Consider the following 16,544-nt stretch of genomic DNA (forward strand, 5'->3'; position numbering starts at 1 on the left):
TTTCCACAGTCATTAATAAGATACAGAAATCTTATCAATGAAGTCATACACACCACAAAGCAAACATCAGTTACCACAAAAGAACACCACACACACACACACACACAAGTAACTATGCATATGCTTTGGAGAACAGATAGGTTTTCATTTTTTGCTTTAAATGTAGACACAGATGGACCTCAGGTCAGCAGAGCTTGTTCCAGAGAGAAGAACCACAGTAACTAAAGGCCCTCTCTCCGGACTTTGTTCTTATTCTGGGTACGGCTAAGGACACAGGGTGACTCAATGTTATGTTAAAGCGGGGGAAGCAGATTTCACACCAGTCAGGAGCTGTTTACAGGAGGGGTCTCCGTTATAAAAGTCTGGCCGAATATCACACTTGTTTCCACAGGCACGATGATGAAGCTGGGAATATTGGTAGCTGTTGCTGTGTTTCTGAAGACGGTCTCTGCGGTCTCCGTAAGTGTCCCACAAGAAACTTTTAGATATGTTTGTACATTCACAGATAATAAGGGTCTTTGTTTACTATCTTTAATATTGTGTTCATTATTTAAATAAGTCTACAATTTCCTCATCCACAGCATTTTTGTAATTAAGCTGCAATACTTACTTATGAAAGAATTAGAATATTTTATTTATAAAATGCTAATAGATGTATATTGATTCAGAAATCTGTGTCACAACATATTTCTAACCTTCGTAGTTATAACTAATTACAACATTACATTTGTATGAAGGATTTATTCAATAACAGTTCACATGACTGATCTATTCAATCATTGTAATGATTTTACCTGAAATGCATTTTTTTTGTGTGCATGTCTTTGTCCACTTTGAAGCTCGGAGTGGTGAACACTGAGGGAGGGATGGTGCAGGGCGAGCAGATCCATCTTGGGCTCAACAGAAGCATGGATGTCTTCAAGGGGATTCCTTTTGCTGACATCCCTCAAAGGTTTCAGAAACCAAAACGTCACCCTGGCTGGGACGGTGGGTAGACTCATGGGCCAGTGACTAAAAAACTATAATCGACACCACAGAAATGCATAGTCCTTAAAGAGCCCATATTCTGCCCTTTTTGGGGTTTGTATATTTAATCTATGTACCTACTTTTGTACGTTCACAATAGCTAAAGTTTGAAAAAAGTGTCTGTTTTCATGTACTGCTCCTCCTTGCTCCCTCTACGCTCTGAGTCCGTCAGCTACACTCTGCTGAGCCCACACTGCAGAGCCCCACGTGGGCCAAGTCTGCTGTGGTCTGCCGATCCGCTCTGTCGTTATTGGTCAGTTGCTCAGCACGGTTCTCGGAAATGTCTCTTTTACCATATTGGGAATGCAGCCACAGGCTTTGTCAGAGGGGAGCTTAAACATTAGCACCTTAGCACTACTGTGCTACCGCAGGCTACGGCATATTGTGGGCGTGCTACAGAAGTTAACGGGCGTGCAACATGAGCTGCAGGGCTTGCCACAACGAGCCAATGGACTTAGATCAGTGATCTCACACTGACAATGACGTCGGACTGACGAATTTTTATCAAGGGGGGCTAGAACCGAGCGTTACATGCAGCTAATGCCACAGCTAACAGGAGGATGTAGGAGGACTTTAAATTTTTGCACATAGATGTGCCTAAACATGCACAGGACACTTGAAAAACACACTAAAGAGCATATAAAACCAGAAAAAGCATAATATGGGACCTTTAAAGCAATCATATAAATTAAATGATTTGAATTAAAAGTTTTATTTTTGTGTGAAAAGGGAAATACATCTTAGTTAACAGCTTCAGCTGTAAGACATATTGTGTCATGACAGCATACATTTCAAGGATCAAGGATTTCTTTATTATCCCAGAGGGGCAGTTTGTTTTACAGCCAGCACTACCACACAAACCATCAAATAAATCTATAGAAGTAGAAAAGAAATGTGGGATAGATCAGAAGGCAAAAAAACCCACCCTTAATTATTTAAAAGGGGCAGTGGCAATGAAAAAATATAATAAATTAATATCACGTTGAGTTGTTTACAGGCTAATGGCAGTCGGTACAAAAGTTTTAGACTACAGGGGGCAGGATTGTCGAAGAATTTTAAACTTTGATATTGAAAAAAAAAACAACGATATTAACTATTTCGATACCATGGCAATACAACTAGAGGTCCCAATATCAGGTCGTTTCTTGTTTTTAATTACTGGGTATTGTTGGTGTTGGGCCACGCAGGCTTAGGACAGTCAAACAATGGACTTGGGCCTGCACCTCTGTAAAAGCCTCATTTGAGTTATTCACTGAGATCACAAAGAGGCCTAAAAGGACTCTTAATCCCAGAATCCCCTGCGGTACTTCACACCTACGCGTGAAGTAAAGGGGGGACCGGAACCTCTCTTTCCTCATTGGAGGGGACCTGAGGTAGACCCCCCCATGGAGCAGGCCAGGCTACAAAACTCCAAGACTTCCATTGCTCGACCTCTTTCACGCGCTGACTTCTGGTGCTCGGAGACCCAAGCTTATCTCCTGTTTCCTGCAACAATCTTCCTTTGTTTTAAGTTTTGGCGCGCAGGTAATCAGTGTTCTAAATTCCGAGCTCGGATTGTCCAGTGAACGCATCTCAGTTTCTCGGAGAGCGTCAGACTATAACAGATTATCAGAAAGATAACGGTCTAATTCCGTCCTGCAACGAAAGGACATCAAAGGACATCTTTCCACTCGACGGAGAACCAACGAAGCCGCTCTCGCCGTAAGGGACCCTCGCCGCCATCAGACGCCTCTGCACCAGGACGGACAGAAGATCTGCACCATCGCCGTACTCTTTTCCTTTCACCAATCGCGGACAAAGCGATTCACAAGTGAGGCTTAATTAGGTCTGGGCAGAATTAGCTTTAGAGAGTGTTTTTAACAATTGTTGACCGAAGCAGAAACTGTAATTTTTATCTTCGTTGGACCTGCGTCCTGAGTTTTAACTGTTTAAAACTCTTGTTGTTGTTTCGGACCGCTGCGTCCTATATGTGTTTAGTGTAACAGCGTTATAACCGGGTATTACTCCTCTGATCAGAAAGGCCAGTGTAAGCCGTATTAACCTGAATTCGGCTATTGGTTTGTTTCTGTGAATGAAGGGAATTACTCCGAGTTGTGGCGCGGGAGTCGGACTGTGATCCGGCCTCTTCAGGCACGCATTTCTCTTTTATTCTCTTTTATTTCCCCTTCTACGATCACACATACACACATATTCCTGTGTAAACGTACATCTGGAGACCAACTCCACCACCGCGCCATTACGAACAGAGATCTATACACTCGCGGCTATCCAGACGCCTCAGAGACACAGATCGTGTAGGGCCGAACTCAATCTCTTTTAGACCTTAAGGCCACATTTAGGCCTTTGTTAGGTGTGTGCCATCGGAAGGGCGACCACGTGGGACGAAGTAATCTTCCCCCCCCTTCACTCTCCCTTTCATCCACACGCGCACGCACCCAGGTCTTTGTTAGGTTTGCGCCATCGTGAACGACCACGTGGGTACGAAGCCATCTCCCCCCCTTTCTTCTTCCCCCTCTCTCTCTCTCTCTCTCTCTCTCTCTCTGAGTGATATTTTGGTTATATTCACCTGATTACAGGTTGGTGCCCCAAAACGAGATTAAACATAGTTTAATGATATTTTATTTATATTATTAATAATTAAGTATAATTATTAAAGAATATAACCAAAGTTGACTTGATACAACCCCAACAAATGGTGCCCCGTGTGAGGCCTTCAATAGACCAGCTTTATTGCACTGTAAATGCACAGTAATCCAAACTTAAAATCCTAAAAAGGATCCTTCGGAAGAAAATTATATTTTCTTTAAATTTTTGTGGTTTAAGCAAAGCAGACATCAAGCTGTGGCTTAGTTGTGTTGTACGTTATTAGTTAATGGTTAAAGCCATAACTGTTGTCCCCTTTGGGGACAACAGTTATGGCTTACAACAATACATACAGGCCATACAACAATTGGACATAATGATGCAGCTAGTGTGACTTTATCAAGGAACTTGATTTGTTGCATTAATCTAGATTTTGATCCTGAAGTATTCTACTAAAGGATTGTGGAGCTCCTTGTTGTTTGAGAGCCATTTGGCCAGATGAGAGTGTAACCTCATCATTGTTGCATAGCCAGCTGTCTGAGAGGTGTGAGTTCCTCCCTTCCTTTGAGGACTTGAGGTGTGAATCCCCTCTCCTATCTTCCAGGATAGACTGCAGTGATCAGTTGGGAAACTTAGATAAGATTTGCTGTTGTGTACCAAGACCCTAGGTGAGTCGGGAGCTGAGACTCCTTTTGGATCAGACGACGCAGCACTGCAAGAAACTGCTGCCGGTCTGATGAACCTCTCCTTAGAGGAGAGTGCCAACCTACATAGCTAGTCAATTAGCATTAGTGATAAGAAGTTAGAAGAGCTAGTTGATCTTGTCAATCACCGAGCCAGGATCACCCCTAATAAAGACAGAATGTATGCAGAAGACATACATCAACCATGGGCCAAGGCTCACTATGGATCAGATGATCCACCCCTTCAAGACGTAGTTGCTAATCTTATCCACCTCCCTATAGAGCAGCTCGACTGCCTGAACTCCTACACCCTCAGCACATGTGAAGAGAAACTAAAGGGCTTGGTTGAATATGCAAATCAACCAACTGGGAAGCCAACACGCACAATTTCAGATGTTCTAGGCGAAATTCTCCTCCTTTATCAGCGCAAATCAAATGTGCAGAATGAGATACACCGGGAACAGCTAGCCCGGGTACTAGAAGAAGGACAGATCCTGTGGGACGACTTCGAAAGAATGCAGGATAAACTAAAGACCTTGCAGGAAAATTGCAAGGCCCTGCAGGAGGAGAATAAAACACTGCATGAAAGCAGCAAACTGGCCGAACAGAAGAAACGAAGTGACACGGTACCCAGATTTCAGGATAGGCAGATAAGTACTGCAGCCCCCAGATCAGCTGAGGAAACCTCAGACGAAGGATGGGAGACTGAAACAAGCCCCTGGAGGAGGGAGACAGACATGTTGCAGGATCTGGAGGAGAGGGGAAGGCACCGCCGGGTCGACCCAGGCACAAAAGCGCCCACGTCCTCAGACCACCTGGTAAAGAGCTGGATGATCAAAGATGAAGGGCCCCCGCGTTCCGCAATATGCTTTGAGCGAAGAGAACCCTCACCCCGAAGGAGGAGAGGCTTTACTCCCCCTAGAGACAGGGAGGAGACACGGGCCCAATTGGGCACCGAACGCTACCTGTCCCACGATAGACGGCCACGTCTGAGCCGAACACAAACCCCGCCACGGTTACAACCCTACTACCGTGACAACCACAGGGCTTACGATTCGTCAGACGAATCGGACGACCCTTGCCAGCGGGTCGTCAGCGGGTCGGGATCGTGTAGGGCCGAACTCAGTCTCTTTTAGACCTTAAGGCCACATTTAGGCCTTTGTTAGGTGTGTGCCATCGGAAGGGCGACCACGTGGGACGAAGTAATCTTCCCCCCCCTTCTCTCTCCCTTTCATCCACACGCGCACACACCCAGGTCTTTGTTAGGTTTGCGCCATCGTGAACGACCACGTGGGTACGAAGCCATCTCCCCCCCTTTCTTCTTCCCCCTCTCTCTCTCTCTCTCACACACACACACACACCCCTACATTCACACCCCTTCCACAAGCCTTTGCTTGATAATGTTTGTTGCTTAGATTAGTTTATAATAGTTATTTGTTTAATTAAGTTCATTGATTTTGGATTGATGTTGCTTTGTTTAAATAAATTCTGTTATAATTTAAGAGAGCAGTTGTTTTTGGTTACTGGTGTATTTGCATTGTGATATAAGCTGGGTGCGAAGGCAATGTGTACGGATTTCACGCCTTCAATTTATTAAATATAGTTATTCATTATTAATAATATTAGTAATTAAATAACCAATTTGAGACTGATTTGAGTGATATTTTGGTTATATTTACCTGATTACAGGTTGGTGCCCCAAAACGAGATTAAACATAGTTTAATGATATTTTATTTATATTATTAATAATTAAGTATAATTATTAAAGAATATAACCAAAGTTGACTTGATACAACCCCAACATTGGCAAACTCCAGCACATTGCCTACACACACTTTTGTATTCGTGTTGCGGCTTTTTGCATTCGTGTTGCGGCTCTTTTGCATTCGTGTTGTGGAGTTTGCAAAGCGTTTTTGTAAATGCATTCGCCTGACACCTCCCAGCCACTTTACTCCTCTCCAAATACCACAGAACACATTGTTAGGAAACATTATATCACCCCTGAAGTAGCCACAACTCTCACACATACATATCTTAACCTACAATAATCATGTTCGCCCATCCTCCTGTGAAGAATTAGTGAATGATTTTAACCACAAAATGAAAACATTTTGTAGCTGTATCCCATGTACAATGTGATGGTGGGTATGACTGTTTTGACCTGGTTGATGCTAACACACTGAACAAAGTAGTACCAGAACTGAAACCCTCCACATGTTCCTCATGATCCTATTCCAACCTGCCTACTTTTTAATTCTGCATCTGAAGACATTCTTGCCATAGTAAATTACTCTCTGCAGCTCGGTGTCTTCCCCACTAATTTAAAAATGGCTTTGGTTAAACCTCTTTTAAAGATTGGGAACTTTTTTATCACCCAGCAATTATAGACCAATTTCAAATCTTCCTTTTTTAAGTAAAATTTTAGAGAAACTTATTTTTAGTCAGTAAAGTATTTTTTCAGACTCAAACAACAAACTAGAAATGTTTCAATCTGGTTTTAGAACATATCACAACACTGAGACAGCCCTGCTGAAAGTGAATGACATATGAGCAAACTTCGACAACAACAAACCTACGGTTCTGGTGTTACTTGACCTCAGTTCTGCTTTGATTCTGTTGATCACCAAATTCTTTTAGATATATTAAATGAGCATGTTGGCCTGTCTGGAAAAGTTTTAATCTGGTTTTCCTCATCTTAGTGACAGAAAGTTTTTTGTAACCATTAATGACCAGTTCTTCAAACATTATGCGGTAATGTGGGGTACCGCAAGGATCAATTTTTGGACCATTACTTTTTAATTTGTATACGTTACCCTTAGGCAGGGTCACCAGGAGGCATGGCGTCTCTTTCCACAGCTACGCTGATTACACTCAGCTCTATGTGGCCGCGACTCCTGATGACACTGGGCCAATTGACTCACTCTTTAACTGTATTTTAGATATTAGAGCTTGGATGTCTCCCAACTTTTTAAAGCTCATCCAGGACAAAACAGTACTTACTGTTGGTTCAAAGAAACTGGCCTCTCCACTTAATGCACTTACACTTAACCCAAGCAAAGCAGCAAGACATCTAGGTATTTTATTTGATTCTGATTTTAATTATAGCCACATGTATTCCCCATCACAAAAACAGTGTTTTATCATTTAAAAAACATTTAAAAAGTAAGGGTGTTTCGCTCTCTGAGCCAAACAGAGAGACTAATGCACACTTTTATTACTAGGAGGCTAAACTACTGTAATGCTCTTCTTTCTGGTCAACCAAAGAATACATTAAATGTGATTGAACTAATTCAGAACGAAGTGGCACAAGTGCTAACAAAGACCAGAGCACACATTACAGCAATTTTAAAAATTGCTATGTTCTTCCTGAGAGATGAATTGTCGACCCTTTCATATTTTGGAGCATAGGGCCACTGACCAAGCAGCCATATAAACATGTTGGAAGGGAGATCATCTGTTTAAACCCTTGAATGACTGATAGCAACATTGTGATCTATATTCCATTATTTTGCTCTCCTACTCCAAAATATCAGCGAGTCAGTGAAAATGTTGAACCTAACTTGAAATAAAACAACATATTCCAATATATTGTATTGTATCCTATATACTAAGGTTCTTGTGAATACACAGCCCTGACTTTAAACCTTGTGTGTCTATTGGCAGGTGTTCTAAATACCACTGAGTTCAGGGACAGATGCCTTCAGGTGAACCGTATCATGACTCACACAAGAGGCAGTGAGGACTGTCTGTACCTCAACATCTGGGTTCCTCATGGCAGCTCAGGTAAAGACAACAAGAGGCCCACAAAGTCTCAGTATTATTATATATTGACTTCAACCAGCTCCAATCACTGTTGCTCTTCAGTGTCCACAGGTATGGCCGTCATGGTTTGGATCTACGGAGGAGGCTTCTTGGTTGGAGGCTCCATGAGTGCTAATTTCTTCCATGACTATGTGTACGATGGGCAGGAGATGGCAGACAGAGGCAATGTCATTGTGGTGACACTGGGATACCGTGTGGGAACTCTGGGCTTCCTGAGCACTGGGGATTCTGATTTGCCTGGTATGTTTATTTTGTTTCACCTTTTTTAAAAAAAGAGCGTGAAGAAGTGGACTTCCCTGCAATTTTTCATTGAGATCAGTTATTGGTGCTGTGATTCAGTTGGTAGAGTCGTCGCCTCTAAACCGGAAGGTCGAGGGTTCGATCCCCAGCTGGGCAACATGTATGATGTGTCCTTGGGCAAGACACTTAACCCCGAATTGCTTTGGTGGCGGTGTATGAATGGGATCAGTTACTTCTGATGGATGATACCCCGAATTGCTTTGGTGGCGGTGTATGAATGGGATCAGTTACTTCTGATGGATGATACTACAGCTACTACATAGCTATATAAGCTCAAGTCCATTTACCATTTACAATTTATCATTCCCCTTCAGGAAACTTTGGTCTCTGGGACCAGCAGGCTGCTATTGCCTGGGTGCACAGGAACATCCGTTCTTTTGGAGGAGACCCCGACAACATCACCATCTTTGGAGAGTCTGCAGGGGGAGCTAGTGTCGGCTTCCAGGTGAGAAAGTCTTTTTTCTGGATTTCCAGCAATGATTGATGAAATAGTCTTCACAATTTTGCTAAATTAATTTTATTCAATAAAAAATCATTAAGCAGTGGATAAGTGGATATCTATATTGAATATCTATATTTTTCTGATAAATGCCATAACAGCACAACATTTTATCGGCTAACATAACAAGTTTTTAAGTCTACATGTTACCCCCAACCAGACACTTTGTATAACAAACATTCATCTGTTGTTCCATTTTTCATGCAACCAGCGTCATAAGAATTTGTGCACAGTTGCCTTGGTGGCCCTACTGATGTTGAAGTAAATTGATGACCATTTGCTGTAATTTAAAAGTTCATTTCTGGTATCTAGAACACCTGTAGGAAAATGATACACATTTAAAAGTCCCAGAGATGCTGAATCAGCCATCAGCATTTACAGTGACTAATAACTTAATGTTATGTTGTTCAAATAAAATATCTGTTGTGTTTTGTGTCCGTCTGCAGATTCTCACTCCACACAACAAAGGAATGATTAGGAGAGCCATCTCCCAGAGCGGGGTTGTTACCTGCCCCTGGGCTTTCACCAAAAACCCCCGCAGATATGCTGAGGAGGTACATAATAGCCTCCCTGACTTCTTTTATTTCTTTAACAAACCTTCGAATATTTTTTTAAATGTACATACTATTTCAGATCTGGTAAACAATTAAAGGTCATTTGAACTTCCTCTTCAGATTGCCCTGAAGGTCAACTGCCCCACCAATGAATCTATGGCTGAATGTTTGAAGATGACTGATCCTGTGAATCTTACCATGGCTGGCAATATCAGTATGGTTGGTTCACCTGATAGTAAGAACTGAAATTCATACAACCAAGTCTACAGGAAAAGTAGAGTACGGGGCCAGCAAGAAAAGCTGTGCTGTGTATATGTTCGCATTTCTGAGTCTTTGTATGCTGATCCACAGCCTGTGTTACACAGGCTGTGGATCAGCGGTAGAGTCAGTCGTCTTTAAGCCCAAAAGTCGGGGGTTCAAACCCCAGCTCCTGCAGCCATATGTTGATTTGTCCTTGGGCAAGACAAATGAGTTAATACTCAGACACTTTATGTAGCATCCTCTGCCATCAGTGTGTGGATGGATGTAAATGGGTAGGTGTGACCTGTGTGTCGGACCCAAGTGCAGAAGAACTAAAAATATTTATTTAAACAAAAAGCCAAAAACAAGACTTACTACTCAACAAAAAACAAGCGGTAACAAAGGGAGCCACAAGGAATCACAGGAGCGCGAGCAAAACTTACATCTGACAAGGACCAACATATGACAATGAACTGACACAGAAGGGAAGAAACACAGAGGCTGTATCCGAATTGCCAAGTACCTACTCAACACTATGGTGTTGAGTAGGTAAGTGCTTTAAAAGTCAGAAGACTAGAAAGGCGCTGTACAACCAATCTTTTTAGCAATCCATTTATCATTTGCACATACTGCGTCTCATGCGTCCGCAATGCCATAGCAATGGCAAGTCACATATTGGGACGCCATTTTGGATGTGATGTAATGTAATGTGGGATAGATCAGAAGGAAATCACTTTCATCACAAATGTGTGATGAAGGTGGAGTTCATTAAGGTGCAGTTACAGAATTGCAAAGACTAAAGCCTGCGACTTATGACTTTAACTCACAATGAAGACTCCATCTTCTAGTGGCTGACTGACCAACTACATCATTTTGAATTTCAACCACTGAACTATTTTCAGTAAGTTTTTAATGGCACTATAGATTTCATTCAAACTAGAAACAGTTAATTTAGAAGTCCTTCAGCAAATGGCAGATTAGAAAGTCAGATGTAAAACATAGGTAGTGAGCATCTGATGTTGCACTCTTCCATCAGACCCCATTATGTTCAACCTGCTCCTATCTCCTGTGGTCGACGGCGACTTCCTGCCCGATGAGCCTCATAAGCTGTTCCACAATGCTGCTGAGATCGACTACATCGCTGGAGTCAATGACATGGATGGATTCTTCTTCACTTATCTGGATGTTCCTTCAATCAACCTCGCCGTGGTGGACACATCTGTGTGAGTTCAAGACATTTGGTAGAAGTGTGAAACAGTAAAATATATTTTTTTCTGTGGTTGTATTAACATATTTTACAGGGCAAAATAAAGTTTCTTGTCAGACGTAAATTTTAAACCTTTTCTTCCTGATTGCAGCGAGGATTTGAAGAGGCTACTGGCTTCATACGTTAAGGATATTGACCCTAAATCTCTAGACAATGCTTACTCCACATATACCTCAAACTGGGGACCAAATCCTAACCAGGAGACAATCAAGAAAACTGTTGTGGATGTTGGAACAGACTTCATCTTCCTGGTTCCTACTCAGGCTGCCCTCTACCTTCATGCTGCCAACGCCACGTGAGATCTTGCTGAAGAAATTTCTACCAGTAAGACTTCTGTTATTTGTCACGCTCCTTGGTGTATTCATTGTTACATCCCTTTCTCTTCCATGTCCGACCAAAGAACCGGCCGTACTTACTCCTACCTGTTCTCTCAGCCCAATGTCGGCCCCTTTAGACAGTCTTGGATGGGAGCCGACCACACTGATGATGTGCAGTACGTGTTTGGAAAACCTTTCACCACACTCCTTGGTTGCTGGCCAAGCCACTGCAACGTCTCCAGCTACATGATCAACTACTGGACCAACTTTGCAAAAACGGGGTATACTTCTGCAGACACACCACATGAGCATCTCAGAAATAAAATAATAACAGTGATAATAAATGAATGAAAAACTTAACCACATACTGAAATAGAAAACTACATGTGCCTAAGTTCAGTTCCCTTTCTCTGGTTACAGGGACCCCACCAAAGGAGAGAACGTGCCCACTAACTGGCCTGAGTTTACCATCAATCATCATTACCTGGAGATCAATTCTGATATGGATGAAGGCTATGTGAGACAGCAGTTGAGAATGAGTCATGTTAAATTCTGGGCCAGCATCCTTCCCAACCTTCCTCTCATCTCAGAATAAATAATCAATGCAATCACCTGCACATCAAGACACCTTGAGCAACATCATCAGTAATATCTCCCGAAGAAATAAATGGATCACAAGGCAAAGATAGTTCCCTGGTTTCATTTAGCTGCATGTTTTCCTTTTAGTTTATTTTGTATTAATTTAGCTTTTCCTTCTTTTGGCAATGCAAACTGTGCAGCCATTCAATAGTTTTCTGACTGCTCCAGTCCACTGACAATCTCAATTTGAGATGTTATGGGATTGGATGGCGTCTAGGAGATGTTCATTCTTTAACATAAAAATGCATACAAAACAAAGGCTGGCTGGCAGTGTAGGGTGTGGGTTTATGTTCAGTCAGCAATCGGCGGCGAGCTCAGGTGGCAGCTCTCCCACAAGCACACAGTCTCTTTCTCCAGTTGTGTGGTTGTGCAGGTTGGTCAAAACAAAAAAGGAACAAAAACTTTTGTGGATGTACGTATTCACTGTTGCTTAGATGTCGGGTCACAAGAGGTGATTCACAGTGACTCAGCATGGAGATCCCCAGGATGCTGTTACCTCACCTCACACTTTACACACCTGGGCCACTGTGTTAATTTATAAGCCCCACCCGCTACCAGCCAGCCAAACTCAACAGAGGAAGTCCTCCTAACAGAAAAAACAACTGAAAGAGAGACACAGCTTATTTTTCATGAACTGAACATTTCATCATAAAATGAACTCAATAAATTAAATAACAGATAACATATTTGGGAGTTTTAAGTTAAACAGAATTATTGACAAAAAGTAAATTAAGTATCTCCAAATACCAGTATGTGTAAAGTTTTCTGACAAAAGAGATGAATATTCTCATAAATGATCAGCAGGTGGTGCTGTTTCTGTTTTAAAAATTCAAATCAATACAGTACAAAATAAATCAAAACAGAGTTAAACAGATGATTTTCCTTTGCCTTCTGGTCATAGTTCAATACAATGACTATTCCATACTCCTGAGAAAAAAGATTCAAGGTTTCTATATTGATCTTGACATGTGCAGTATTACATCTCATCTTCTCTTAAACCATCTAAAGACAAATATTGTCAAACATATTCAATCATAGATTTTTTTAATAAAATCGTGCCTCATGCTTCCCCCTTAACATTTTTAAAAAACTAGATGTGGCTCCACTGCAGTCCATCCTAGATAGAGGTTATTTATTTGTATTTATTTAATTGTATTTCTAAAGGGACCATGTCTAATATTAAACACATGTTGCTATTTGATGCATTGTACCATTGTACCATTGTTCCAGAGTTAGCTTAGAGCTAGTTTACATCTGGAGTCCCTCGACAAAATTAAAACATCAATAAAAAAAGAAAATGTAACAAACAGCAGAGTATCCCAGAGCACATCACACACGCACACACACGCACGCACACGCACGCACGCGCACGCACACGCACGCACACACACGCACGCACACACACTATATTATTCAAGTGTTAAATACTGAAATTCAGTGACAGAATTGAGCGCCTTTCAGCAGATTTGCCGTTTGTTTTTTAAGCTGCCGATAGAATTACAGTTCCTCATATCGTCTGGCAGAGCGTTCACTGAGTTGTTGCTTTCACACAGAAAGCTGACTGCCCAACGATGGAAGGGTACAAAACAACCTCTTGTCAAAGATAGATCTTGTAGATTTAATGGACTCCTCTGAGCCAAAGTTAATAAAGTTCTCAAAAGCTAAAAGCTCAAAAAGATGATGCTTCTCCAAGATCCTGCAATGGTGATGATGCATAGATTTGTTTTTGTAATAATTATTATTAACATAATAACACATTATGACAGACCTTTGTGTAATCATCAGACCACACAGTGTGCAGTGAGAAGATCAAACAGGTTAAGATCAAGCAAAAACTGAGAGAGTTTATGGGAGGAAGTGCTAATTGTTTAAAATATGAATATGGGAAATTTTCCTGGGAATTTTGTTGCTGGAAGCAGAGCAACTGAAGTAGCCATTATTGTTCAACTTGTAAGGAAGTGCTGTCTGACAGGGGAGAGATGTGTGAAAAATCTAAAGGTAGAAAATAAGTGCTGTACATTCTCAATCAACAACAAGCTGGATGAGTTTGAGCAAAAGTTAGCTCCTTCATTTACAAAGGGAAGAAATACCAATCTCCACTTTCGGTATGTATCGACTCAAAAAGGCAGTGTTTAGCTAAATCTTCAGAAGATATAGCTGCATGTGGCCGCAGTGCTTCCCTCAAAGAGGTCAAGAAAGCTGAGCTGTATAAACATTGAGTAAGATGCTCATTCAACAAGTGTGACTCAGCGTTTCGTCACTTTGATTTCCAGAAAGGAACGAATCACAATCAGGGTTCCTGAGAAAGAGGTGCAAAGGGTTAGATTTTCAGTCATAACATGAGCTCCTTTTTGTTTCCTGACTACTGAAAAGCTTTTGGATGGCTTAAAAAGGTTTTTTTAGTCTAATAAGTCTAATAAAAAATGCTTTAGTTTTACTCGATCCCTTATTAACAGCCGTACTTCCTCAAGCTAAATAAATTGTTTGCCAGCCAACTGGCTGATCACTTTTCCTTATAATAATAGTCCCTAATTCCCCCAAAGATTTTAAAAGTCACTGAAGGATATTTCAAATGCTGAAACTTATACATACCGTATATATTTGGATGCCAAACAAACTTTTGTCTATTGTTGTTATTGAACCCAGAACAAAGAGGAAGCAAGCAGAATGGTTGGAAAGATGCAAATGTAACAGGGTTCAGTTTCCAAATGACTGATGATTTCACAAAATCAGTAACATAACAGCAAGAGTTACAGGACATCAGACATTTTTAACAAGAATTTCATGACTGTTGGGTGGGGGTTGTTTCTGCTGTATAAATTCAATGATGAAATGGCGAACAGACTGTGGACTATTTTACCGTTTAATCGACTGAGGTCAGAAAGTTACAACAGAACACAAAATGTTAACAAAGTACTGACAAAGTTTCTATGTTGACAGACTTGCTTATATTCTGCTAGAAGGTACAGCCTACAAATTCTTGTCCACTTGGATATATCTCTGTAAGGTTAGAAAGAAGACGTCAGCTTGACTCGTAAATATATACATTCTTAGCAAACCTTTGCTTACAACAGACAGTTGGCTCCAAACCAAATAGAACTCAGCTGCTATGAGATGTTTTACATAGATATGATTACAGCTTCAACCTAAGAGAAGAGTTACTCTTAGATGGTAGACAGATGGTTCTTTCACAAAGTTAACAAAATGTATAAATTCAGGAAAATTCATTCTAACAATGACCTCAGACATCTTTTAATTATTGCAAAAACTATCAACTATTATATGTCAACAAATACTACTTTTCATCCATGACCAGAGTCATTTTTTTTTAAACTCCAAAGTTGCAGAATACATTGGCATCTCTGTTTGGATACTAAATAGTCAGTGTTTTCTGCTCTCCTTTCAAAGTCTGCATTATTTTCCTACAGCGAACCTGTCAGCAGAAAAGTGTTTGTGTAGCTTTGCTATGGCAGGGAAGCCTTGTATTTCATTTTACCTTTATTTTACCAGGTAGTCTCATTGAGATTTTGGAATCTCTGTGTCAAGAGAGACCTGGGTACATCAGTGGCAAATAAAATAATAAAAACATTGTAACAGACATCAGAAACACAAAGTAGATGCATGGCCAATACACACAAAAACATCATACAAACACATTAAAAGTCAAGTCAGGTGTCCAATTCGGGGCTGTTGCAATTTAAATCCCAAGTGATTTAAATTGGTGCCCTTTCAGCATCCCTTTAAATTCCACTAGAGTGACCAGATCACTCAGACGCAAGTCAGCCTGTAGTGTGTTCCAAGAAGAGGGGGCTGAGTACCTAAAGGCCATCTTACCTAATTATGTGCAGACCTTAGGTACAGATAACCTCTTCATACACCCAGCATGAACACAATTCTAACTTACAACACACGTAATCTCTGTGGTTATACATCTCTGACTGTATGCTTGTTAGTATTCTGTGAATAAGTGCACATGTTTCTGTGAGTCAACAGCAGCATGCGCTTCAGTACTGACATCACAAGGACTCCACTTTTTTAAAGGCTGCAGTATTGACATCTGATTTTTTGGTGTGTGACTTTTTTAATTCTATTTACCTGTAGCATCATCACAGTTTCTATTTCCAATCTGAAAAAAAACAAAACACTGTTCAACTAACTGTTCAACAGCGACTTTAACATTTTGTCCTTTGGTGCCATGTATATTTGGAAATATCAGTTTGGTTTTAAGAAACATGCTTTTGGTTTTATTGTCACAATGAGGGATTAAAAAAAGGTACATGAAAAGGTACACAAAAATCCATAATGACAGCCCTGACAGGTGAGATGTAATGACAGAGAGGGGAAGCAATATGCAGGGTAATCAAACACAGGTGAAACACACAAAGGCAGGAAGTAACACTACACATGATACACATGGGCAAAAACTTCCAAATAAAACAGGAAACAGTAAAAACTTAACCAGGAATACAAACAGAAAAATACATAAGGGAAGAACAAGACAAAATAAAACATCAAACTAAATCTGAACCATGAAGTTAAGAAAATACAATAAGATCCAATAACACTCCTTTGGATCTATAATAATGCTGATAATCTCATATAAGATAAAAAAA

The 16,544-nt window shown here is 40.9% G+C and overlaps 1 protein-coding gene across 1 annotated transcript; it reads left to right on the forward strand.

Annotated features, from left to right (window-relative positions):
* Nucleotides 1–302: 302 nt before the first annotated feature.
* On the forward strand, nt 303–11,980 carry LOC109985670 (bile salt-activated lipase). The gene is made up of 11 exons (XM_020636062.3): nt 303–459; nt 840–987; nt 7,957–8,076; nt 8,158–8,355; nt 8,730–8,860; nt 9,361–9,468; nt 9,589–9,703; nt 10,745–10,931; nt 11,067–11,270; nt 11,376–11,573; nt 11,713–11,980. Exons 1-11 carry the CDS (start codon nt 397–399, stop codon nt 11,885–11,887), a joined length of 1,647 nt encoding a protein of 548 aa, XP_020491718.2. The 5' UTR covers nt 303–396; the 3' UTR covers nt 11,888–11,980.
* The last annotated feature ends 4,564 nt before the right edge of the window (nt 11,981–16,544 follow it).

The sequence above is a fragment of the Labrus bergylta genome, chromosome 17, assembly GCF_963930695.1.
Source record: "Labrus bergylta chromosome 17, fLabBer1.1, whole genome shotgun sequence".
Taxonomy (NCBI): domain Eukaryota; kingdom Metazoa; phylum Chordata; class Actinopteri; order Labriformes; family Labridae; genus Labrus; species Labrus bergylta.